Here is a 25,953-nt window from a genome sequence, read left to right as displayed (position 1 = left end):
ATTAACTAAGCAGAAGACCCTGTTCAGATTTCACCAGTTTTTCCAATAATTCTCTCTTCCTATCTCAAGATGCAGTCTAGGACACAATGTTGCATTGTCTTGTCCAATCCGTGACAGCTTCTCAGTCTTTCTTTCATTTTCATGGCTGTGACAGTTTTGAGAAGCACTGGTCAAGTATTTTGCATAATGTACCTCAATCTGGGCTTGTCTGATGTTTTCACATGATTATAGATTTGAGGGGTAATGATCAGAAGTGAAAAGTCCTTCTCATCACATCACAGCAGGAGGAATGTCTTAGTCGGTACAGGCTGCTATAAGACACTACTGAGTGTCTTATAAACAACAGAAATTTGTTTCTCATAGTTCTGGAGGCTAGAAGTCTGAGATCAGGGTGCCAGCGTGGTTAGGTGAGGGTCCTCTTGTGAGCCACAGACTTCTTGCTGTGTCTTCACATGGCAGAAGGGAGCAGAGATCTCTCAGGACTTCGTTTACAAAGGCACTAATCCCATTCGTGAGGGCTCTGCTCTCATGACCTAATCACCTCTTTAAGATCTCACGTCCTAATACCATTAGGTTTCCAACTTGGAAATTTTGGTGGGACACAGATTCAATCTATAACAGTACATGATACACATATGACTTCTTTCTGGTCATGTTAACCTTCATCATTTGGTGTTGGTGATATGTACTGAGTTTCTCCACTGCAAAGTTACCATTTTTCCCTTTCTCTCCTCTGTTCATTAGAAACAAATCACTAAATCCAGCCCATGCTCCAGAGGAGAGGAATTAAGCTCTATTTTCTGGCGGAGGAAAGATCTACATTTATTGTTTGGAATTTGTCTGCAAGAAATATTTCCCCTTCTCCTCCATTCATTCATTCATTTATTTATTCAATCATGTGTTTAATTATGGATTCATGGATATCTCTTGCCTAACATGCTTTTAAAAATAAAAATAACATGCTATTACTTGTCTGCTTAAAATGCCCCAGTGGCTTTCCTTTACATAAAAATAAAATCCAAACTCCTTACCCCTCTGACAAAGCATATATAAGATACTTAGTTTGTGACCTTGTCTCATACACCTCCTATCCTACCCTTCCAGCCCACAGCAGCTTAGCCACACTGCCCTTTGCTTGAACTTGCCATATCGTTCTCCTGTTCCTCCTTTGGGATTTTAAACTAATTGGTCTCTGCCAGGAATACATTTATTTCTGATCTTTGCATCCCAGTCTCAGCTTAAAAACCACCTTTTTAGAGAAGCCTCTCCTAATTATCTGTTCTAAAATAATGAATCAGTTTCTCTCACTCATTCTTTTTATTTTATTTTTTTAATTCTTAATTTTTATTTATGATTTTAGTGTAGTTGATTTATAATGTTAGTTTCAGGTGTACAGCAAAGCGATTCAGTTATACATACACATACATATATATTTTTTTTTTTTCAGTTGCTTTTCCATTATGGCTCATTACGGTTCCCTGTGCTATACAGTAGGTACTTGTTGTTTATCTGTTTAATATATGGTCATGTGTATCTGTTAATCCCAAACTCTTAATCTATCCCTCCCCCTACCTCTTGCCCCTGGTACCCATTTTGCTTTCTACGTTGGTGACATTCATATCCTTTTGATAGCACTCATTATAATTGAAAATTATTATTATTACTTTAATGTATCAGTTTGTTGTTTGTTTCTTCCTCTCCCTCCCACTAGAATGTAAACCTGGTGAGCATAGGAACTTCATTTCACTGTACTCAGCACTCAGTACATCTAGGGCTTAATAAACATTTGATAAAAATATACGTGAACAAATGAATGAAGAGGAGGACTATGAGACCTGAGACAGGAGGATGAATCAGAAAAACACTATAACAATCAAGGTAAGAGGCAATGAAGACTTAAATTTCTACGGCTTACAAGTTGGTGTCCATGCTCTTGATCATAGGCTCAATATTTTTTCATTTCTAAAGACACTCCCGTGGGGGTTGGGTATAGTCAGTGGTAGAGCATGTGCTTAGCATGCACAAGGTCCTAGGTTCAATCCCCAGTACCTCCAATAAATAGTAAATAAGTAAATACCTAATTACAACCCCCCACAAAGAAAAACAAACAATAAATAAAATGAAAAATAAGATAAATTTTTTAAAAACAGACACTTCCCTTTTCACTTGAGGATCATAAATCTCATACTTTGATTTAGGGACCTGCCTATAGTTAGTTAAGCAACAAAGCCATGTTTATATTGTATCAGCACAATGACTAGTTTTCAAAAACAAGCAGATGCCCTCTGGGCTCTAGTTGGACAAATCCCTCCCTTGGCCTCCCCAGTCTCCTGCAGGGTTCATCTACTCACAAGAACAGACAAAAAGAGTCGGGGGAGAGGGGCTGAAAGGACGGGGAATGCCAGTTATCCATCTTCCATCTGCTTTCTCAGTCATTTTAGGCCTAAATCTGCTCCATTTTCAGACCAAGGCACCTTGCCCGCAGGGCGCATTCATGGCTTCTTTATGGGAAGAACCGGTTGGAATCCTACAATCCTACAACGTTCATGTTGCCTGCCACTCTCTCCTCTCTGCTGCCAATCTGGACCTGATTTCACACTTTGTAGAAAGCAATGTCATTAACAAAAATTGTCTTATCTTTACATCAGGGGAGGTCAACAGAGAAAGGAAACCAAAAATCTGGTAATAAAGCACTAGTTATACTTTCATCTTAAACCCATGTGACTTGTGAGTATAAATGTAGTATGATCTTCTTAAGGGATGTAACAGCAGTAGAAGGATGCTTACACGGCACAAGGATGCAGAGCTGGCATTTCCCAGCTCCTAGCAGTAGTGTGGTGGGTGTTAACAGACTCACCTATCACCGTCAGAGTATCATCGGGGAGGTACCCCTGCCTACTTGTAACACCCTGTTTGTCTGCAACTCTGGCCTTTGCACCTTTCTATCCCTTTGCCTGTAATGCTCTTGATCTCATCTTTACCTAGTTAACTCCTATCTATACTTTGGGTCTCAGTATCATATCATCTGGAAAGGTTTTTTTGGGGGGGGGGCATTCTTAAAAACCAATGATAACAGTACCCCGAACTTCTCACGTTCCGGCGGTCACCACACTTGTGAGTAGTGCATATTTATTTTCTAGCTTTCCTGCCAGATTTATAGTTCCTTGAGGGAGGCGACTGGGTTGATCTATTTATCCCGAGCTCAAAGATGGAATTATCAACTCAGAATACGGTTTGAAGCAGAACTCATTAAACCCTGGACTGTTTAATCAAAAGATAATTAGAAAATATTTTTGCATTTTTTACTCTCAAAAAATAAGCTCCTCAAAGGAAGACACTCAGTCACAAAATAAATGTTTCAATGTGCTGTTCACTGTTAATATCCAGGTATTTGCTGTTATTATGTCCAATGCATAAAAACTTAAAATTCACAGGATGCTTTCAGTCTCCCTTCTGTCAAAATTTCCAAATGAATAATTGCTATAACCTGAATGGCTGTTTTTGATTTGTTTGATCTTTAAAAAAGTAAAAAAAATATTTTTCTCAGTATCCTGTAATAAACCATGATGAAAAAGAATATGAAAAAATATATATATACACAGACGTGTAATTGAATCACTTTGCTGTACACCAGAAACTAACATAATATTGTAAATCAATGATATCTCAATAAGAAATCTTTAAAAAAGTTACAGTTGACAATATAACATTTAACACTGTATGACTTTAAGGTGTACATCCCAATGATGTGATATATGTATAAATCACAGAATGACTGCCACAATAGACTGTTTGGTGTTTGGCCATGTCTTCTGTCTTCTCCTATTAACTTACCTTCAGCCTATTCATTCCTAATGGAACACCTGAAGAAACAGGATCTGAGCAACCAAACAAAACTTTGAACTCTTCGACTTTGGAATATTTAAAAGAAAAAAAAGAAGTACATAAATAGAAACTTGATCAATCAGAATTCTTTGCAAGAGCTGCTTTTTCCCTCTTGAATCCTTAACCTATTGGCACAGATAAGAAAAATAACCTGAAAAATCCTGCATTTCCATGTTGCTATTTACCTAATGTTAATGCTTTTATAAAAATTATAAATTTTCCCTTATCCACAGGGAGTTTTTAAGCTGGCTGTTTTATTAACTGCAATTGATATTTTGTGAGAAACAACACATATCACAAAATAATTTTTTTTATTTTTATAAATACAAAGTTTTATAAAGGACACCATTTTTATAATGTACACCAACAGGAAAATAGAATTTAGTATACAGGCAGCTTTTCTGGAGTAAATCCACTGCTTAAGGAGGACTACCTTGTTAAATACACTTCCCATGACATCGGGAGAGCATCACGTGTCCTCTTAAAGAAGAAAAGCCACATAACTGGGTAAGCAAAGAGAAGAGCTTGCTGAATGATGCATAGTTTTTGGTATTAACTCAACAGCTACGCCCATACTGATTCTAATAGCTCACATAGCGCTTGTTACCTTGACAACCCAGTGAATGATAGCAATTACATGGAAATACACGTTGCTCTTGTTTCACTACATCCTATTACAGTAAGGTCCTAGCGACTAGGGAGGCTCATCGGTATGCTCAGTCTGGGGATGCTGGATTATCAGACTAAGGGAAGGGAAACCGGTTTCCAGGAGCCATCCTGAGCAAAATGTTGAAGAAACATGGTCCTAGAACACAAGAGACCCCACCGAAATCTTGTGACACATGAATGTCCAGACACTTGGTCTTAGTTTTGTTCTGTTTGACTGTGAGAGGAAGCCCCACTCACACATCCTCCAGGGCAATTACCAGAAATCTGGATAATGGTCTGTAACTGAAGTGTCTCATTTCACCAGGAGAAGTAGTAATCAGGGCCCAGCAGGCTGCAAACCGAAGACTACAGGACAGTTATGATGAGCCATGCTTGACAGTCACAAGGCAGAACCTCAGCATTTATGGGAGGTGAGGTCTTAGAAGAGTAGAGGAAGTGGTCTGGCATCCTAATAATCTCAGTGCATGTGAGCCACCAAGACACAAACTGTCTAACGACAAGCTTGAAAGGCTGGGGAAAGGAGAGGGCACACAAGCACACAGAACATCCACAGCTGCAGTGAGGACCATTAAAGGTAGTAGACATATAAGTTCCTAAGAAAAGTTTCAAACATTTTCTTATTTTGATTTTCCATATCAGGGGCTCCTTCCATCATCCCCTCAGAGACAAAGCAAGTGGACCCAGATGAGATGATGAACACAAGGGCAATTCTTCCCATTCATTCAGGTGGGAGGAAGTCAGCAGGACAGCCGATCCAATCAGAGTAACAATGGCGATAATAATAGCTGCTAATTCTTTTTTTAGGGAAAATTTTTAAAGTTTTGATGTTTAGGGTTTTGGTTTTAGTAATTTGGAAATTTTTACGCTTTTAATTAATTAACTAATTAGTTTTTAAAATGGAGGTACTGGGGATTGAACCCAGGACCTCGTGCATGCTAAGCACACACTCTGCCACCAAGCTATCCCCTCCATGCTCTAGCTGCTATTCTTAACATGCCTTTTCTAACGTGGTCATTGTAAATTTACATCTTCAGGCTGCTGAATCGCTCACTCCGTGGAGCAGTTACATTTTAGGACACATAAATGACCTCCACGTGAACACGTGCCTTCCATGAACTCCAATGGAGCGTGACTCAAAGTGAAGTCTATAGCCTCCCCTCCCCAGGGCTTGACTCCAGATGGTCACTCCAAATGCAGATTCCAGGGCTCTATGTCCAGAGGTTTTCACTTCACCTTCCTGGAGGTAATCTGTATTGTAGCGAGCGCCTGCTGGGATTGCTGATGCATGCTGATTTGACTGAGTATGCCTTTCGTTTGTCAACTTATCTGTGAAGCTTGACAAGGAGTAGAAAACGGAACTCTTCAGTTCTATCTAAAGAAAAGCTTTTGTTGTGAGAAGTGATAACGAGCACAGGGGTAGATGAAGTCCAACAAAAAGATACAACATGAATAAATAAATCTATTATCCAATTCTCTAGTCTTCTTACTCATAGAAAACTGCAGTTATATGTTTCTTAAATATCCTTGGAGAAATGTGTTATAAACATACCAGTGTAACAGCTGATACATACTTGCACATCCCAGTGCAGGAAGAGAAGATTAATAAGAGAATGGGATCATACTACAGCATAGCCCAGTCCACTGCTTTTTTTTTTCACTAAAAATACCTATAGTTGATTATTCCTTAAATACACATATAGATGTCCCTCATTTTTAAAACAGTTGCATGTAATTATAAAAGACTATATTTTTTAATAATATATAGCTATCATAAAAGGAATTCATCTGTCTAATTCATTGCTGATAGAAATGTTGTTTCTAGCATTTGTGATTACAATGAACGGCGCCTCCCAACTTTTGAGAACTACTGGTCCAAGCAATTATAAAGGTGAGGATGGTTCAGTCTTTCACTGACTACAGGAAGGAGTCGTGGTCTTTATCAGTGTATCTGCCATTCTCTGAAATGGGTGGCATGTACCGCTGCACACCAAGATGGTGCTGCGAGCACCCCACACATCCTTCTGTCTTCCTTTCTATGATGTCTTTGCCTTCTAAGAAATCGTTTCTTCTGTTGCTCAAGAGGCAAGATGGGGACCCATTTCTCTCCTAAAACTCTACTCCTTTTGACTGCCCTCTTTTTTTTTTTTTTCCATTCTCCTCTTTGTCCTGAATGTGCTTCAGTTTTCTAGATGACTGAGGGTCACTGCAGGGGAGCAGCCTGCGGTCTCCCATGGTGTATACCTGGGCTTTGTGGCCACTCTTTTTCTCTGTAGAAAGAAATCCAGACATCCAATATGATAAGTACTATATAAGTGGAAGGAATAAAAATAACAGTGTACACAGATCCATGGGATTTCAGTGGCTGTCTTTCAGATTCTAAATAAAATTTGGAATTCTAAAGAATGTTTGGATGTCTTTTTCTGAAGAGACACTGGAAGCTGCATAATAATATCATCGCACTGCACAAATACTATCTGACCCAATACTACTACACCAAACATATTTGCATTGCATAAACCTATATGTGCCTGAGGTATGCAGAATGTTTTAGAGTCTGCAAAACACTTTCATATTCATCATCCTAGTTTTAAAGCTAGAAAATATTCAATCTATTTTAATATCCTATTGATAAATAAAGCTTTTGAACTTCCATACACGAAAAGTGCCATTTTAAGTGTTTCTGTTTAGCAAAGACTCACATCTATCTTCCTCCACATATATTTCTTTCTTCAATGTGACAGTTTCAGTGTGCAACAGCTTAAATTAATAGCCATGTCAGTTTTACTTTTCCCCTCTGCGAAATAATTTAAGAGTTTCTGGGCACTCTGTTTTTCTAAGTAAGCAGCCACGAACGATTAGAAAACAATTCAGCACAATGAATTTTCTCAGCAAAATAATATATTAGCTGAATGGTGTCTATTAAATCACCTGGGCCACTGGCAGCCGGTCTTAGTGCTTTACAGTAAATGACAAAATAAGCCTTTGTGAATGTTTTTCAATATTCTGTCAGGTGGCTATAGATTTCAGTCTCTTCCTGTCAGTTTTATGCCACATTTCTTCACCAAACTGACAGGCAGCTGACAGGGCAAGAAAAGTTAGAAAATTTGGCTGGTGGTGAAATTAACAGAATATTTCCTTTGAGGGACTACAACATTTTATTCCAAGTGCACAAAAAATAAGTTAGAACTTTCAGGAACAAACTATTTCTTGTAGTCGGACTGCCTGGAGTCGTATCTATCTCTCACTTGCTGTAAAATCCTGGGCAAATCATCGAGCCCATTCAGAGAACTGTCTGGATAACTAACTCTGCCTCAGTTTCCACATCCATCAAAAACACTCATCAGGTTATTGTGGGGGTTGAATGAGCAATTATGTAAAAAGCACACCACACAGTGCATGGCGTCGTAATTGTCATAAGAACAGTTTAGATTCACACGGCTCTCTTTTAGATTGTAGGGATGAATATTAAATAGTGTTTTTGAGTCTACATTTATAAAAAGACACCTGGAGTTGTATAATGATCCTGCTGTATATTAAACCCTTAGTTTGCCAAATAATATTGTGAGTAAGCATTAGCACTTGGCGGTAATTTTAATACACAGCTGGAAATGGAAAGACTATTTAGAGAGAAAAACGAGAAAACAGGAGAAAACTCTTGCTGCCATGGTTTCCCGTGATCCTTGCCATCCTGGATCTATTTACTAACATGTTTACTTCTATCTTCACTCCCCACTCAAACACTCTTCCCCCAATTTAACTTTTCCAACAACCCGTTTCATCTGCTTTCTCACTCAGCCACCCACAACTGCTGACAGCCACCTCCCACACGAAGAAGTGCTGATATCTTCTCAAGGAAGAAGACAAAAAATGCTACACTTTGAGGTAAGCAATCAGAACTGCCTTGGAACCACAAAGGGGAAGTCAAGGGCACGGGGACTTCATTCTGCTTCCCATGGTGCTGTTCTTTCCAGCAGCCGAGGATGCTTTTCTACCCAGACAAGAGGAAACAGACACTTACACTTTGAGTGAAGGAGGGAGGTTAGAAAGGAATGGATATAGTGGACAGCAGCTACTGAAACAGGAGAGAGACTTCTGTTTTTTCAACTGGAGAGAAAGTATGTGAATAAGAAAGATCCTCTTAGGAAGCAAAATCCTCAAATGCCATAATTACTGAGCCCCACCAAAACAAGCCAATCTAGCCAGGCATCAACAGAGGCTTGACACTATTGCCCCTGGTTAGTAAGTTACGATTCTTCACTTGTGAGCATGGACTCGTGGTCAAGGTTAAAGGTAAACTCGTATTTGCACCATTACCATTTGAATTTAGTTGCAATACTCAATTTAATGGTTATATTGTATTCACCTTGTACTTAAATACTGGTGTCAAGAAGTCATGCTTTGTTTTAAGGTTAGAGTTTAAGAACTCGTGAGAAGATAATAAACTGCTCATTGAATCCATGGCCTGGCAAGAAACAGCCTTGGCCACACCCCTAGCGTCTAGATAGAGAGGAAAATGAGGGGCTGTCAGTTATACTTGCTTCAGGTCATGTGCAATCAGTGATAACAAATAATTAGATTATATATCAGTATAAATATATATAAGTATGTGTGTGTGTGTGTGTGTGCGTATATATAAAGAGAGAGAGGACCTAGCATGGTAAAGAGAAATAAGAGTTCCTTTCTTTCTACTTCTTCTTCTTCTTTCTTTTTTTTAGTTTTAGTCAGCTGGAACTGCTGCCTATTGCAGACCTCTACAGCCTCATTTTCTTTTTTATTTCTGATGGAGGTACTGAGGATTGAACCCAGGACCTCAGGCATGCTAAGCACACACTCTACCACTGAGCTGTACCTTCCCCTCAAGGCCTTTTCTTCACAATAAAGAAAACAATTCCTTTCTATCTCCTACCTCAGCAAGAGGGTCAATGGGTTAACAGTAGTTATATTTTCACTTTCTATATACCTCTCAGGAAATCAAACAAATCAAAAATGCATTTGGGAACTGTCTGCTCGCATCCTGTATTCTCTATCTTGTCTGACAGAACGGAAACTCCTGGCAGGCACAGCTGTTCTTCAGCCACAAATCTAAATCCGAATGCTGTAAATTTTCAGGAAAAGTTCCAGAGAAAAGCTAATAAAACTTTCTAGTGAAAACTTCTACCAAAGCAGGAGTCACACTTCAGTTCACATTTAAAGCCCCACAGTGTCAAACTCCTTGCCTTGCCTTCCCCACAGCATGTGCTCCGGAAGTATTTACGAAACAGGTCCTCAGTCAATTTGACCTGAATAATGAGTAATAATATCCTAAATAATTAATAAAGAGTTCTCAGGCCATGGCCCATCTGAACTGCATGAGGTAGGTCTCCTTCCTGTCGGAGATGCGTATTTTTCCCCACCTCCTCCATCCCATCTGCGGACACCTGTTCTTAGGAGGATTTCTTGGAACCTGGCCTCTGTGTAGAAGTCCTGCAGGTGAGAATGAATGCCTGTAACAATTACTCCATCTAGGGACCTTGGCGGCAGACTCCAGACCACTAAACTGCCGGGGAACCTTCTGCCTTTTCTTTCTTCTCTCTGCAGGCAACAGCTTCTCTTTCCCAGACCCCTCAGGGGCCGTGGGCTAACACACACAATTCCATTTTCAGATCTAACAAAAGACTAGGCTCCAGAGGAAAGGTCACTGGCACTTGCCTGTTTTCCTGCAGGCACAGGCTTTGTTCTGCAGAGCTAGGAGGGAGCTGGCAAACACCTGGAGGTCAGCGAGAGGAGCGGCTCTCATTTGTACTGCTGCATGGGAAAGTGTGTGCAGTTATTTCAAGGTAAATGTCAAATGATGGTGATGAAGATGATAAAGAAGAAATGTTACTCTTTACGATTGCCAGGAAGAGAATGATCAATACATTTATATGAAGGATGGGAGAGTTTGATATTTTAAAATGCATACTCTATTCATCCTGAAGAAAATCATACATTGTATAGAAGTGTGAGCTTTCTGAAGATCGTGAATGGATGCCCAATCATTTCTTTCCTGTTTTATACCAGACCATTTTTTTATCCATAAATCATCATTTAAAATTTTCTATGAAAGTTACTCATTTTGGGAACTAGCATTTTATTTTTGCAGAGACAGAGGGAGTGACTTAAGAGAAATGTGGAAAAACTCTCTCCAGTGGGATGCACGTTGTCCTGAACCTCTCCATGGCCCAGCAGGTAAAGGAGGTTAACTCCTGGCACTGCGGAGGTCTGTAGGGTCCCTCCCACTCCAGCTTAGTGCTGGGCCCGTACACAGAGTTGTTAAAAGTCTCACCATCACCCCGGTCCCAATCCCTTTCCCATACTATATTGAATCATGGATGGACATCAGAGTAGAGCTACACGTCTCTCTCCCAGGAAGCTGGAATTGGTACCCAGAGAAATGTATCATTCTCTCTGGGCAACTCTGTAGCAAGGAAGTCCAAAACTGTAGAAGATCTCCTTAAATGGCAATGGACTGAGGAGAGAATCAGACAGATCTGGTTCTTCAAGCAGAGGAGAGAGAAGACAAGTATGGAAACAGAGCATCCTGAATGCGTTAAAATCGCCCATTCTTTCTTTCCCTGAAGAAGACTGCATTGCTGCATGTTATGGACGAAATTGTGCACCCCTCCCTCAACACACAAGTTCGTATGGTGAATTTGCTGTTGAAGGCTTAACCTCCAACGTGACTTATTTGGAGACAGGGCCTTTAAAGAGGTAATTAAAGTTAAATGAAATGTAAGGGGGTGGGGCCCTAATCTGATATGACCGCTGTCTTTATAAGAAGTGGAAGAGACACCAGGGATTTGCACTCGCGAAGGAAAGGCTGTGTAAAGATACAGCTAGAAAGTGGTTATCTTCAAGTCAAGGAGAGAGGCCTCAGGAGAAAGTAAACAGGACCGTGTCTCAATCTCAGACTTCCAGTATCCAGAATTGTGCGAAAATAAAACTTGGTTGTTTAAGACACCCATCTGTGGTATTTTGTTACAGCAGTCCAAGCAAATACATCGCTTGCGGATTTTGAGAGAGAGCAGTGTAGCGTTAAAATGACACTCCTTGCTTTTGCTTACTGTGGCTGGAGTTGGTTTCTGTACTTGTGCCAAGAAGCACTAGTTGCCACATTCCTACAAAGGTTGGATTTTACATTTTTATCTGATTTCTGACTCTGGGGAATCCAATTGTTTGATGGCAAATCTGAACTGACATTCTGTAGTAATGTGTTTGAAGGATTGTTCAAATGGGATAATAAATCCAAAATACATTCTGCCATTCTGATTTTTGCTGCTGTTTTTAACGATCTGAACCCCCAATCAAATATTTCAGAAGGGCCTCTTTCCTGTCACTTGGTATAAATATAGACTCGTTCTGCAGGCCCACTGAGCCTCAGAAGGGAGATACCAGCCTGACTTCTGAAGTGAACGCCAGTTCAGATATTTTTCTGAAGTTGGGTGTTGGATGGTTCTGGTCACACATTGTTCATCTTACACAGGATGCCTTTATTCAGGACCCGATTTCAGGGCTTGTACTTTTCCACAGTTTATGAGAACACTTCCTTCCTCTGTTCTTTCAGGTGACAGCCTGAAGCGGGGATAGGGAGCTCTGCTTCTTGTCCAATTAGTTATGCTTTCCTGTGTTTGAATAAAAGGCCTGTCTGCTGGTGTGTGCTTGAAAGCAGCAGCCCTAACGACACCCTGAGCCTGACTGTCAGCTCCAATAGGTATCTGCTGCACCAGACCAAGATGGGGTTGTGTAAGCCTGGATCCTCCGCAGCCAAAGTTCAGGTAGGCCCTTTTAATAAAAATGACCAAGTGGAATTTCAGCCAACTAAATACTGAAAGAGTGTATTAATATAAGAGCCCAGTGAGTACCAAAAATGATCAATATGATTCTCACTGAAGTGTCCTGTGGAATGGAGCCTAAAAATTACCCATATTCAACTGCAAATCTACCACAGATTAAAATGGCAAGGTCATCCAAAGTTGTCTCTGTATAATTTTTCAGATAATATAGTCTGATGACAGGCCCTTAGTTCACCCTATCCAACCCCTTCAAAGATAAAAATAAAGATATCAATTTTACCTCAATTAAAAAAAATTAAGATAAACACTTAAAAATAAATAGCATTTGATGAAAATTTGGGTCTCTTTGCACTTAAGTTTCTTCACCTCCTACAGCTATTAATTCTATGTAGCAAACGTAGATTGATGATTACCATACAGAAGAAATGATAAAAACAAACAGGTAATGCATTCCTCGCAAGAAAGTCTGAAGATCTAGATCCCACGGCAAGCGAGGCCAGTATCCAGGCATCTGACCCTGGTTGAGTCCCTTGTCTTCCCTGGACTTTGTTTTGTTCATTTATAAAAAATGTGGCTGGACTACATAGTCCCACCCAGGGAAGAAGTTTTGTTTTGTCCAGCCTTCAGTCCTGGAATTGGCATTTTCCCACAGTCCCAATTTCACGTACTCTTCCTCTTGCCAATAAAAGCTATTCACCCCATGTATAAGGTAAAGGGAATTTCTGACTGAATCACTGTGCTGTACACCTGAAACTAATACAACACTGTACATCAGCTATACCTCAACTGAAAAAGAAAAAAGTAAGTGACATTTACCATTTATCCCTCTGTATGCTGTTTCATATTAAATATACTGTAAAATTTGGGGAAAATGTCACATACCAACCTTATTTTAGGTCGGAGAAATTTGGGGCTCTTTCATTTTTATGGAGAACACATTCATTACCTATCGAATTGGATGTTTTTTTTTTAAAAAAAAATCCTTATGTGATGTTAACAAAAGCCATGCAAATTAAAAAGGAAACATTTTCTCAATTGCTTCAGTCTTTATTCCTTATAGTCCATCTGTTGCCACAGCACTGATTGTGATGTCAGAATTGCAGTCAGTTACACTCACAAGATAATCAGGAAAAAGGCCAAGGGAGCCTGTGTCCAAGCCTCAGCAACCTGTGATCACCGTGAAATAAGATGTTTAAAATCAAGAGACCTGGTTTCAGGCTGTGGCTTTGCCACTTATTAGCTATGTATCCTTGGGAAACTCATTTAATGGAATAATTTAAGAACTTGAGTCCTTTGAGTCAAATGATGTGTATTCAAATCCTGCCAGTCAACGTGGGCACACTCGTTCGCTTCTCTGTGCCTCTGCTTCCTTAGCTATAAATTCAGACATTATGACTCCTTATCTCAGAAGGATTGTTGAAAAGGATTAAATTAAATGTTGCATTTTATAAGACATTTATCAGAGGGCCTCCCTTCCAGTTAAGAGCTCAGAGGTAGCTATGATGAATAATAACTGTATTTTGAGTGAGTTCATTGTTAGTCAAGTCCTAGGTAACAGTTCTCTAAGTTTCTGCATCTTTAAAATAAGGATAAAATCACATGTTCCTATCATGACTGTTGTCAAGACCAGATGTGGGAACCTAAAGAAAAGTATTTTGTACATTGAGAGTATTAAATGTTCATTTGGTTAACATATGTAAACTGCTACTATAAGATAACCTTGTAATTATCTTAAACATATTTCCTGAGTGCTTAGAATATAAAAGGCACTGGACATAACAAGAAGAACAGAAAACAGATGTGGGTTCTATGATGAAGTGGTGATCCAGGAATGTCGGTGCCTCTGACACAAGATAGAAGACAATGGGTATCACATCCATATTCTAGTCCAAGTATTAAAATGGGCGGTCCAAGTGCAAAAGATATCAAGAAGAAGGACTAGATAAGACTGGTATTCTTAAACGTCTGCCATTACTATTCTATGTTCACAATTCAGAAAGATGGAAGAAAGCCTACTGACTCTTAAACCAAGTTCAGATTTATGAATCTGATTTTCAAGATCTTTTGTAATTGGTCCCAAAAGACAATCTTCTGTCACAGTACTCCCCAACTCGCTATTGGTCTCCTCTGAAGGCATCAAAAACATCAGGTTCCAATGTCATGTTTTGGCCATTCTAAGCTCCTGGACTCTTCTCCTTCTGTTTACACATACCAGATTATAACCCATCCCTTAAAATCCCAGCTCCATCAGGAAGTCTTCCTTGACAATCTAGACCTTATCACTCTCTTCCAGCTCTACATACTTTATTTACATAACTATTTTACCCAATAATAACCTGGAAGAATTATCACTGACCTAAAATAAAATGACAAGGGTCCTGGAAGCAGGTCCCCATTCTGATTTGGAACATGCTATTTAATGCTACAAATTTCGTCTTATGTAAAATAAAGAGTTTGTGGATTAGGTAACTCTAAGATCACTGCCCATCATTTACTCAACATATAATAAGCACCCTCTTATGCTAAGCTCTATCCTAGGTGCTGAGGATCCAGTGGTGAAGAAGACAAAGTGTGTATGTATGTATGTGTCTATCTATCTATTTATCTATCGTTGCCTCCCTTTATTTCAGTCTTCTCAAATATTAGCCAAAATCACAGAATCACCTGGAGAGCTTTTTAAAACACAAATTTCTGTATGTATACACCCCCACCCCCAACACACACACGAGTTTCTGATGTAGTAGGTTTGAGGTAGGACCCGAAATACCGCATCTCAAATGTTTCCAGATGATGCTCATGCTACTGGTCCAGGGACCACACCTCGAGTGTTTGTTCTACTGGAGTGTCTATCATTTTCACTGCTACACTGCCACTGCTTAGGATAAATATTTACGTGATAAAGGAATAAATATAAGACACTTTGTTAATTGACAAAGTGGAATCTACTTCTTTCTTTGAATGATGTACTATAAAGAAAATTACAATTCTGCTAAAAGGTAAAAGAGTTACTATCATCAGAAAGATAAGGGATGCTTTACATTCAGAGGAAAATGAACTTAATTCCAACCTAGAGAAAGGAAGAGGAAGGTTAGGGAGAACTTTGTGGAGGAGTATGTTTGATCTATTCCTTGAAGGTCCCATATCTTTCTTTCAAAAATGTCTCTCATAGCTAAAAATATTTTTAGCACTTGTCTTTGGAATTTGTCTAATTAATCCATGGTGAATCTTTCTTAAAACCCTCAAAGTCAATAGAGTCTTTATATTCTGATGTGAGGTTTTGATATTTGGAAATAGTTAAATAATATTTTTTGGCAAGTCTTGTCAGAAAGTTAGGTGATTCAGTTGCATGACTCTGTTCTTGGTTGAAAACGAGGTATACCTTTGAGTTAAGGCACTGACTTTCTAGTATGACTTATAAATGGAGCCCTAAAACAATTTCAGGGCAAGAGTTTAAAAATAATTTTGAACACTGGAAGCCTCAACAGATTAAACTTATAGTTTCTGAAGTTGATTAGTTTGAAGAATGCTCCTCATTTGGCCATAGGCCCTGATGTGTTTGTTTAAAAATCACTCAATATAGTTGTTATTTTGATTTATTGAATGAATTGATGTCTGAACATGAAAGATGCCATGTACATTTGTCTTCAGATCGCATGCCATGCAATAAAAGCCTAAAGTTTAAACATATGGGAACAAAGAAAGCAGGATAAAATGGAAGTTCTTCCAAGGTAGAGCTATGAAAATTATGTGTTGGCACCAGGAAATGTACAGGCTCCTAAGAACTCTTGGTAATTCTGGGCCACCCAGTTAACAATAAATATTAATTTATGTGTCCTGGGCATCAAGCTATGTGCTCGGTCACACCAGTCCTCTCTGAAGGGGGCTATATCAAAACATTCTCCTAGTTTGGAATAAGGGGACTAAAGAGAACACACGAGGCCTGTGACAAAAAGCACACTTTCACAGTAATGGCCTATCCCTTCTTGTTTGTTCCCAGAGCTCCGCAGCCACCCTGTTCACCCATCCTTTGAGCCCAGGGTATCTTGCTTGTAGGACCAGCATGCACTAGCTATACTAGATCAACATTAAAATAGTAATAGAATTTTTTTAAAGACCACCCATATCTTACACCTTTTAACGGAGTACTAAATTTAGTTTGGCCTGATACAAATGAAAACAAACAAACAAACAAATACTTCAAGTTCCTTTCTTTAGATCAATGATTCCTAAAGTGGGGTCCCCAGACCAGCAGCATCAGCACCACCTGAGAACTTGTTAAAAATGCAAAGCCTCCAATCCTACTCCAGAAATACTAAGTCAGAACTAAGTCAGGGGAGGGGAGGTGGTGACTTAACCAGCCACAGGTCCAAGTGGTTCTCATATATGCTAAAGTCAGCAGTAGCACTAAAGAAACTCTCACTGTCAGATAAACTGCACAAATTTTTATGAACTTTATAATTTATTCTAATAGCCTGTTATCATCCACATGATCACTACATTTAGTACACACACAAATACATATGTAATTGATGTCTAAGCTGTCCTTGATAGAATGTGTGTTAAAACGTCACGGCTTTCTCAGTAAAGAGATGGTATGAAAAAGAGACAAATGAACCAAATGAACTTGTTTTTTAGTTTTCTGAAATAATACCATCCTTAACACCCCTCCATCCCTGCCCTACCTCAAGTAAAAGAATCAGGAAAAAATATTACTAGCAAGTAATATACTTTATCATTTGCAGACATGAGTTATCATATATCTTGAATGAATAGCTATGTCCAAGCCTGTTTTAAAGAACTACTAAAACAGTTGAAGGTACATGGGTGCTTTGTGGGATCTGTAGCTAAACCTTCACACTAATTTCAGATCTATTCATTGAACTATGATACCCGGACACATAACACAATGTTTTGATGAAACTTAAGGTTTCATCCCCTCAAAAAGGCATATGTAGAATAAAATGATTCTCTGCTTAAAATTTAAGACTTAGGCTCTGAAGCAATGCAGTCCATAGACACATGTAATTTATATATATAATTTTTATGTTTCTGAGGAACCACATTAAAAAAAGTAAAATAAAATGAGTGCTATTAATGTCAAAATATATTTTGTTTAATCCCACATATTAAAAGTATTGTTAGAGCAGGCAGGTAGCTATATATGAGCAGAGAAAGGGGGACATGGGCCAAATGGCAGAAAACCATACATCTTGTGAACAACGGGGGTCCTTGGATCAACCAAGAAAACCAGGATCCTCCATGTCAACCCAGAAATCATACCTTCTGGGTTGACAAGTGTCCTGGAGGCAGAAGGGTGGGACAAGACAAGAATTCCCACCAACTGAATGTAACCTTTTGATCATTATGACATCATCCAACTTCCCAATCAAGACTAAATAAGAAAGACAAATGAACTTATATATAAAACAGAAACAGACTCACAGACATAGAATACAGACTTGTGGTTGCCAGAGGGAGGGGGTGGGAAGGGATAAACTGGGAGTTTGAGATTTGCAGATACTGACTGGTACATATAAAATAGATAAACAAATTTATACTGTATATCACAGGGAAATATATTCAGTATCTTATAGTATCTTACGGTGAAAAAGACTATGAAAATGAATATATGTGTATTCAAGTATGACTGAAGAATTGTGCTGTATACCAGAAATTGACAAAACATTGTAAACTGACTATACCTCAATTAAAAAAAAAAAAAAAAGACTAAATAAGGACAAACAAATCCCTCCTCCCCACCTGGGAAGGTGGAGCTGGGATGAAGATCAGGAAAGATGACCCCAAACCCCTCCTATTCTGCCCATTCATTTTTACACCCATATAATGAGCTTGTCAAGGAAACTCAGGGCAGGTCGGCCCGCTCTCTCCTTGAGAGTGTACTATCTATCCCTTAATAAATCCTTGCTTTGCTTTTTTGACCTCCTTGTTTCTGAATTCTTTCTGCCACAAGACAAGAACCTCTCATGGACAACAGTATCTCTTTGACATGTAATCAATGAGATATTTTTGCATTTTTATACTTAAGTCTTCAAAATCTTGCATGTATTTTACAAGAATAGTACATCTCAATTAGAAAGCTAAATTTTAACCGAGAATATTTTAAATTTAGATTTAATAAAATTTATCATTCTATATCCAAGTTGTTTCAAATATGCTTAAAAAAAGTTTTCCAATAGCTGGAGTGATTATCAGTTTTTATATTTCAATTAATAAAAGCAATGAAATTAAAAGCTCAATTTCGCAGTCACACTAGCCACATTTCAAGTACCCCATAGCTACAAGTCGCTAGTGGCTACCATGTGGGGCAGAGCTGCTCTGGAGCTGTGACTGACCAACCTGGGTAAGAACTGAGGCTTTGCCAGTTACTGCCTACTTAGCAAATCACCTAGCCCTCGGCAAGCTTCAATTCTATTGTTAAATGGGGCAAAAAACAAACTCCACATGTTTCAACTTTGGCCAGCAAAACTAGCAGAATAGAAACAACTAGTTTGTTTTCCCCATGTGAAATCATTGCATCAGTTTATAATAATCAGAACTAATCTAAATGCCTCCAAGAATGGTTAAATAAATTTAAATTATATCCTTTAGCATAAAATGCAATTATTATCATTACTATTAGTAATGATATCGGTTAATATAATTAAGAAAAAAAGCATTATTATCAATAGCTCGATTTCTGAGTACGTGCATAAAAGAAAACTTGTAAGGAGCAGAAACCTATTGACAGCGGTTGCCTGAAGCTACGAGATGGGGGCGGGGATCGAGAGGGGAAAAAGCGTTCGTTACTTCTCGGCAGTTACTTTCCAAAAATGCACTTCTAAAATGGAGTTATTCCTTTTATGTTTTAAGGAGCAAATCCCAAATCTGCTTTGAAACGATTACCCTTTTCTCTCAGTGTAAGGACTGTGATTTTAAATATACTTTAAATACACTATAGTAAGGAGAAACTGCTATGTGGAAGTACTTGTATCAGAAAGAAAGAACACGCCACCGTAGTTGCTTTCGGTTAGCGGTTTCCCGCCGGACAAACGGAAGCAAAACCGCCCTTGACGTCACGGGGAGGTGGGGGTGGCCGCTCCCTGTTACCACGGTGAAGTCTACGCGACCATCTTTACTGTGGTCGAGCCGCACCAAGTTGTTCCTGGCGGGGGAGGTGGCGCGCCGTAGAAAGTACGCAGAGTAAGAGATAAGAAAGTAATCACACGTCTGAATGAAGGAGGATCAGGGGCAGAAAGCATTCGTTAATTTAATCAGTGGAACATAGTGGTGCAGATTCCGCGGACTTGCGGAACGATTCAAGCAGAGTCATGAGGTTTCCGCCCGGATTGTGAAAGTCGCTTCCGTTGCTCGGCGGAAGTGTGGGTCGCAAGAGGACGACTCTTGGAAGAACCCGCTCTCCGCTGTGTGCACAGCCGGAATCATGTCGAGTTTGGCGGTGAGAGACCCGGCAATGGATCGATCACTGCGTTCCGTGTTCGTGGGGAACATTCCGTATGAGGCAACTGAGGAGCAGTTAAAGGACATTTTCTCGGAGGTTGGTTCTGTTGTGAGTTTCCGGCTGGTATACGATAGAGAGACGGGAAAACCTAAGGGTTATGGCTTCTGCGAGTACCAAGACCAGGAGACCGCGCTTAGTGCCATGCGGAACCTTAATGGGCGGGAGTTCAGCGGGAGAGCGCTTCGGGTGGACAATGCTGCCAGTGAAAAGAACAAGGAGGAGTTAAAGAGCCTCGGGCCTGCAGCGCCCATCATTGACTCACCCTATGGGGACCCCATCGATCCAGAAGATGCCCCTGAGTCAATTACCAGAGCGGTCGCTAGTCTCCCCCCGGAGCAGATGTTTGAGCTGATGAAGCAGATGAAGCTCTGTGTCCAAAACAGTCACCAGGAAGCTCGAAATATGTTACTTCAGAACCCACAACTGGCTTATGCGCTGCTGCAGGCACAAGTAGTGATGAGAATCATGGATCCAGAGATTGCTCTGAAAATTCTCCATCGCAAAATACATGTAACACCTCTCATCCCAGGCAAATCTCAGTCTGTCTCTGGTCCTGGTCCTGGCCCTGGGCTCTGCCCGGGACCTAATGTTCTACTGAACCAGCAGAATCCTCCGGCCCCTCAGCCTCAGCATTTGGCTAGAAGACCTGTGAAAGACATCCCTCCGCTGATGCAGACCCCTATCCAGGGTGGAATTCCAGCCCCGGGGCCAATTCCAGCTGCAGTTCCTGGACCTGGTCCTGGTTCCTTAACTCCTGGAGGAGCAATGCAACCCCAAGTTGGAATGCCAGGGGTTGGTCCGGTGCCATTAGAGCGGGGACAGGTGCAGATATCGGATCCTAGAGCTCCTATACCTCGTGGACCCATGACTGCTGGTGGCCTGCCTCCTCGAGGACTGTTAGGAGATGCACCAAATGACCCGCGTGGAGGGACTTTGCTTTCAGTCACTGGAGAAGTAGAGCCCAGAGGCTATCTTGGCCCACCTCATCAGGGTCCTCCAATGCACCATGCCTCTGGCCATGACAGTCGTGGCCCTTCCTCACATGAGATGAGGGGAGGGCCACTTACAGATCCCAGACTGCTCATTGGAGAGCCCAGAGGACCCATGATAGATCAAAGGGGTCTGCCTATGGATGGTAGAGGTGGTAGAGATTCTCGAGGGATGGAGACTCGAGCCATGGAAACTGAGGTCCTAGAGACACGAGTGATGGAGAGAAGAGGAATGGAGACCTGCGCAATGGAAACCAGAGGGATGGAAGCGAGAGGCATAGATGCAAGAGGAATGGAGATCAGGGGCCCTGGCCCCAGTTCCAGAGGCCCTATGACCGGGGGAATCCAGGGTCCTGGGCCCATTAATATGGGGGCAGGTGGTCCTCAGGGACCCAGACAGGTCCCAAGCATTTCAGGGGTGGGTAATCCTGGAGCTGGCATGCAGGGGGCAGGTATTCAAGGAGGTGGCATGCAGGGGGCAGGTATTCAAGGAGCTGGCATGCAGGGGGCAGGTATTCAAGGAGCTGGCATGCAGGGGGCAGGTATACAAGGTGCTGGCATGCAGGGCGCAGGTATACAAGGAGCAGGCATGCAAGGGACAGGCATGCAGGGAGCGGGCATGCAGGGGGCAGGCATGCAGGGGGCAGGCAAGCAAGGTGGAGGCCAGCCTAGCAGTTTTAGTCCTGGGCAGAATCAAGTAACTCCACAGGATCAAGAAAAGGCAGCTTTGATCATGCAGGTTCTTCAACTGACTGCAGATCAGATTGCCATGTTGCCTCCTGAGCAAAGGCAGAGTATCTTGATTTTAAAGGAACAGATCCAGAAATCTACTGGAGCTTCCTGAAAGGTTTTAGAAAATATTTGTCAGTAGTCCCAGAAGGGTAGCATAGAGAATGGAGAGGTGCCAAAAGCTGACTTCTGCATCTCCACACTTGAACGATTAGGGTTAACTTTCTCCCAGAACCTAATCTCATTGCGTGTTGTCTTTTTCTTTTTCTTTTTTTTTTTTTTCCTTCTTTTAATTGCGGGGTTGGGGGAGGAGGGAGTGGGTCTATTCAGTTTAATTCACTGTAAATATACAAAAGTAACTCAACATGATTATATTGTACCAAATAAGATTACAAAGAATATGCAGTATTAGTAAAAGTGTCTACAGTGTATTAACTACATTTTTAAAATATTGAGTAAAACAATGTGAAAACTGCACATAAAAGACTAAAAGATGATCTGTTTAACTGGTAACTTACTAAGATAGTTTAAGATGTTTGGTTACATAAGAAAATAAAGAAGTTTACCTCAAAATTATATATTTTTTGAGTAAGCCATTTAAAACAAAATCCTATTTCAGGGGCAACAGAATGCTGTATTAGGTTAAGCATTGTTTTGGAGTTTGGGAATTACTTCAAAATGTTCAAGCTAACCAGATAAGTCTCAACTTGTATTGGAATTGTTTCTTCTGAAGCTGTGCTACCTGAAAAGTCAAGGAATGCATCTGATGTGATGTTCATTTATTCCCCACCCTTCAAGCAATACTGTGGCCTGGCCCTGAGTGTAATGATTTTGCTAGAACAGTTCTATTATCAGCTTGGTTACTTAAATCTGATGAGACTGTATATCTCAGTACCTTCCTATTTCTCAGTAGTTGTTAAGCCCAAGTCTGAATCTGAGTAATTTTCTCACATCCTTTCCAAAAACCAGTATCTAGAGAATGGTTGATCTGGATGAATTATACACAGCATTGGGCCCTTCATAAATAGTGGAGGGCTTCATGCAGTAAAGCTCTCAGTTTCCTGGTAACCATCTTTCATACGCAGATGGTATCCATCTGGTCAACCAGGATTTTGAAACTCTTAGTCTTGGCAACATTTAAAATGCCTTTTAGTTTTCTTATTTCAAAATCTAGTTATCTGTCACCATCTTAGAATAATTGAGGCTGAGGTAGGTAGAGATATTCTTGTCTAAAGTCTGCTCAGTTGGTTATTACCCACTTTCTTTTTACACATAATAAAGCCACGTCCTAATGTACATACTCATGAGACATTTAAAAATCAGTAGGAAGGTGAGGCTTATCAGTTTCTTTAGAGCTACAAACTAATTTATCTCTAAGCTTTGAGAATGAGGTGACAAAACTTCATATGACAGAACAAGTAGTAATTAACAGAAGTATAAACACCCAAGTAACCAGGTGATCTTACTCTGGAGAAGAAAAACCAATTTCTAGTTACAGAGGAAAAAATTAACACAAGGAGAGAGCTGAGACTTAGAAACAATTATTTTCCCCTTGCAAGGTTTCTATGTTTTAAATGGATACTCTTTACAACATTTTCCTCCCTGCGATGTTTCCTACTACCTATTTTACTCCTGTTTTATTGTTCATATTGTTAATTTCCCCATGTTTTCCCTTACTGGAAGGGATAACTCCTTTACATGGATAATAGTTCTGGTTAATACTAATTCAAGAGTTGGCTTGATTACTTTGAAATTGTAGTTGCTTTATCCGAAAGCTTTCACTGAAAGGCTCTAACTGAAAACCATTCAATGTTATATTCTTTGTTGTAGTAAAATTTCTGCATTGTTTAATGCAGACTAAATAAAAGGAATGTAAAAAGGCTGAGTTTAGTATCTGATGTTTGTTTTTAATGGATGTGTTATTCAAAAATGACAGATCTATGGGGCTTGGATACTTTTTTCTTTTAAATGAAAAGGCAAAACTAAAGAAATTACAGGAATGGATAGAAATACGTTTTTTAGATTCATCATCTATATAGTTTCACAGTTAAAGTGGTTATATATTATGTATACCAACCATGTGTTTCTATGATTCATATCAGTAGCAACATCTTGGATCCTCAGATGTGAGGCTTCCTTTTGTTTATTACCCCCCCCCCCCACAAGAGAACTCTTCTCTGTCCCAGAACACCTTATAGGGACAGTATCTTCAGTACTGACAGCACTTGTTATACTGCAATGCACTCTTACTTTTACCCCTAGCTCCCAGTTTAAATAGACCAGGAGCTGTGAACATGGGCTGTCTTACTCATTTCTATATTCATTATAGCAAAAATCACAGGTGAGAAGGAAGGACAAAACAGTCTATCAGAGTCTTAGTGGGGAAAAAAAAATTCCATTAAGAGCACATAAATTTTCCCACAAAGGATTTAAATTCCACACAGAACAAATGAGCTATAACAACTATTTGCATTAGAAAATAAATTAGAAATAGATAATACAAGCAATCTCCTTTACTGTGGTAAACTTAATAAGTTCTCTCCTCATTTCCAATTCACGCATGGCCTGTCTGTCCCAGGACTGATACAGAGTATAGAGCCTCATTTCATTTGATAAGGATACAAGAAATACATGTCTGCTACTATCAGTCATGTGTTTTACTACATAATTGGTTACAACCCTGGCATTCTGCATTTTCCCAAATGTGGACAGACTTCAAGTGAAATCACAAACTTGTAACAGTAGTTGAAGATAGTGGGATGAAACACTGATTTGTGGATGCCTAAACTTCAGGATTTATTCCTCTTGGGCAGTGCATGTGTTTTTGGAAATAAGAAATGCTTAGCTTTAATCAGTGCTTGCTCAGAGCCCTTCCCCTCTTACATTACTGATTAATAACAAGATATGTTTTAATCTTTGCTGAGGTCCCAAGACTACTAGGTCTGGGAGCATTTGATAAGATATAGGCCAACATGAATCTCAAGTGAAGGCAGGGTAATCCACGGGAGATCGTGGATGACTTTTCAACTATACTTAACAGAATGATAAAAGTAGAAAGCATTTTTATTTTTAAAGAAGAACCTTAACATAATCACAGCTTGCAAAGCTTCTTGCTTCTCCATGCTGTGGTGGGACATTAGCTGAGCACACAGAACCTAATTTCCTATGGTGTGTCAGGCCATTTTCTTAGGTCTGATGAAGTCTAAGGATAATTATGTGCAACCACCTACTGTGACAGAGAAAACTGAATTATCAGTTACATCTCACAGTCTTCTCACAAAAGAATATGTCAGCCTCTCAATGCTTTCTACTGCCAGCTAACCTCCAGATGGCTTTCTGGTTGGAGCTTGCTTTTCTCATCAGTATTTTGTCAAGAAAGCTCTATAGTCAAGACCTAATTCATTTTAAGGAAATGAATATATTTAAAATAATAAATATAGTTAATGTTAACATTAAAATTATTAATAGTATGAATATTATACTGGTATTTAATATGCTCATATATTTCATATATATGTAATTTCAGATCATAACTGAACCATATCTTTTAATATTTTCATTTGCTTCTATGCACCTTAAAACGAAAGTTTTACCCCCCTTAGTTGAAAATTCAGCTTCACAAATATTCATATTACAAATTACCTTTCTCATCAGATATTAACAGGCATGTTTCTTCTTGATACTTCTGTACCACAGTATCAAGCTTATGCCAGTAAAGGGCATTTATTGTATCAAAAGAATGGGGTAGCATTGTCAAAAATAACAAACCGAGTGCTTATTAAAAATACTGTACATAAAAATAACAAAGTATTTACCTAGAAAAAAAGAACTGAAATGTTCTAGTTAATGACAACTCTCTATAACCAGTAGTGGATTTAGGTCCCAAGGTTAGGTAACTAATTACCAAGGAGTTAGAATAAACTATACAACATTCTCAACCATAATTGACTTTGTATGATTCAGTATATATAAAATTTGCAGACATTTGAAATCAAATCTTATACGTATCACAAAGGTTGGTCATTTAAAAAAAATCTTATCTGCTTGATTACTTATTTGCTGTTTCTGACAAAAGTAATATGGAGAATTTCTTGGGCATCAGGAAAGGAAACCAGCAGTTTCCCCCAAATTATTTTGTCAATTTAGTAGCCTGTTTGAATCAAAATCTGTCTTATTACATGACTAATATTCTTCAATAATTCTCCTGCAAAAGTCTGCAGGCCACTTCAATGTACCTGCCAGCCTTTGATTGCTCTCCTGCCTCACCTTGCTGCCTGGAGTGAATAGGAAGCAACTTCTACCTATTTAGGAGTCTGCTTACATATTTATTCCTGGACATTCCCCAGAAAAA

The 25,953-nt window shown here is 39.7% G+C and overlaps 2 protein-coding genes across 4 annotated transcripts in view; one reads left to right on the top strand and one right to left on the bottom strand.

Moving 5' to 3' along the window:
* Positions 1–25,953, bottom strand: part of PRKG1 (protein kinase cGMP-dependent 1) — a 1,107,834-nt gene that overhangs the window by 451,598 nt on the left and 630,283 nt on the right. The window lies entirely within an intron of this gene.
* On the top strand, positions 19,733–23,484 carry CSTF2T (cleavage stimulation factor subunit 2 tau variant). Its single transcript, XM_006181680.3, has one exon. The coding sequence runs from the start codon at positions 19,807–19,809 to the stop codon at positions 21,715–21,717; it is 1,911 nt and encodes a 636-aa protein (XP_006181742.2). The 5' UTR covers positions 19,733–19,806; the 3' UTR covers positions 21,718–23,484.

Source organism: Camelus ferus, chromosome 11, assembly GCF_009834535.1.
Source record: "Camelus ferus isolate YT-003-E chromosome 11, BCGSAC_Cfer_1.0, whole genome shotgun sequence".
In the NCBI taxonomy this organism is placed as follows: domain Eukaryota; kingdom Metazoa; phylum Chordata; class Mammalia; order Artiodactyla; family Camelidae; genus Camelus; species Camelus ferus.
This window is presented reverse-complemented; position numbering and strand designations above follow the sequence as displayed.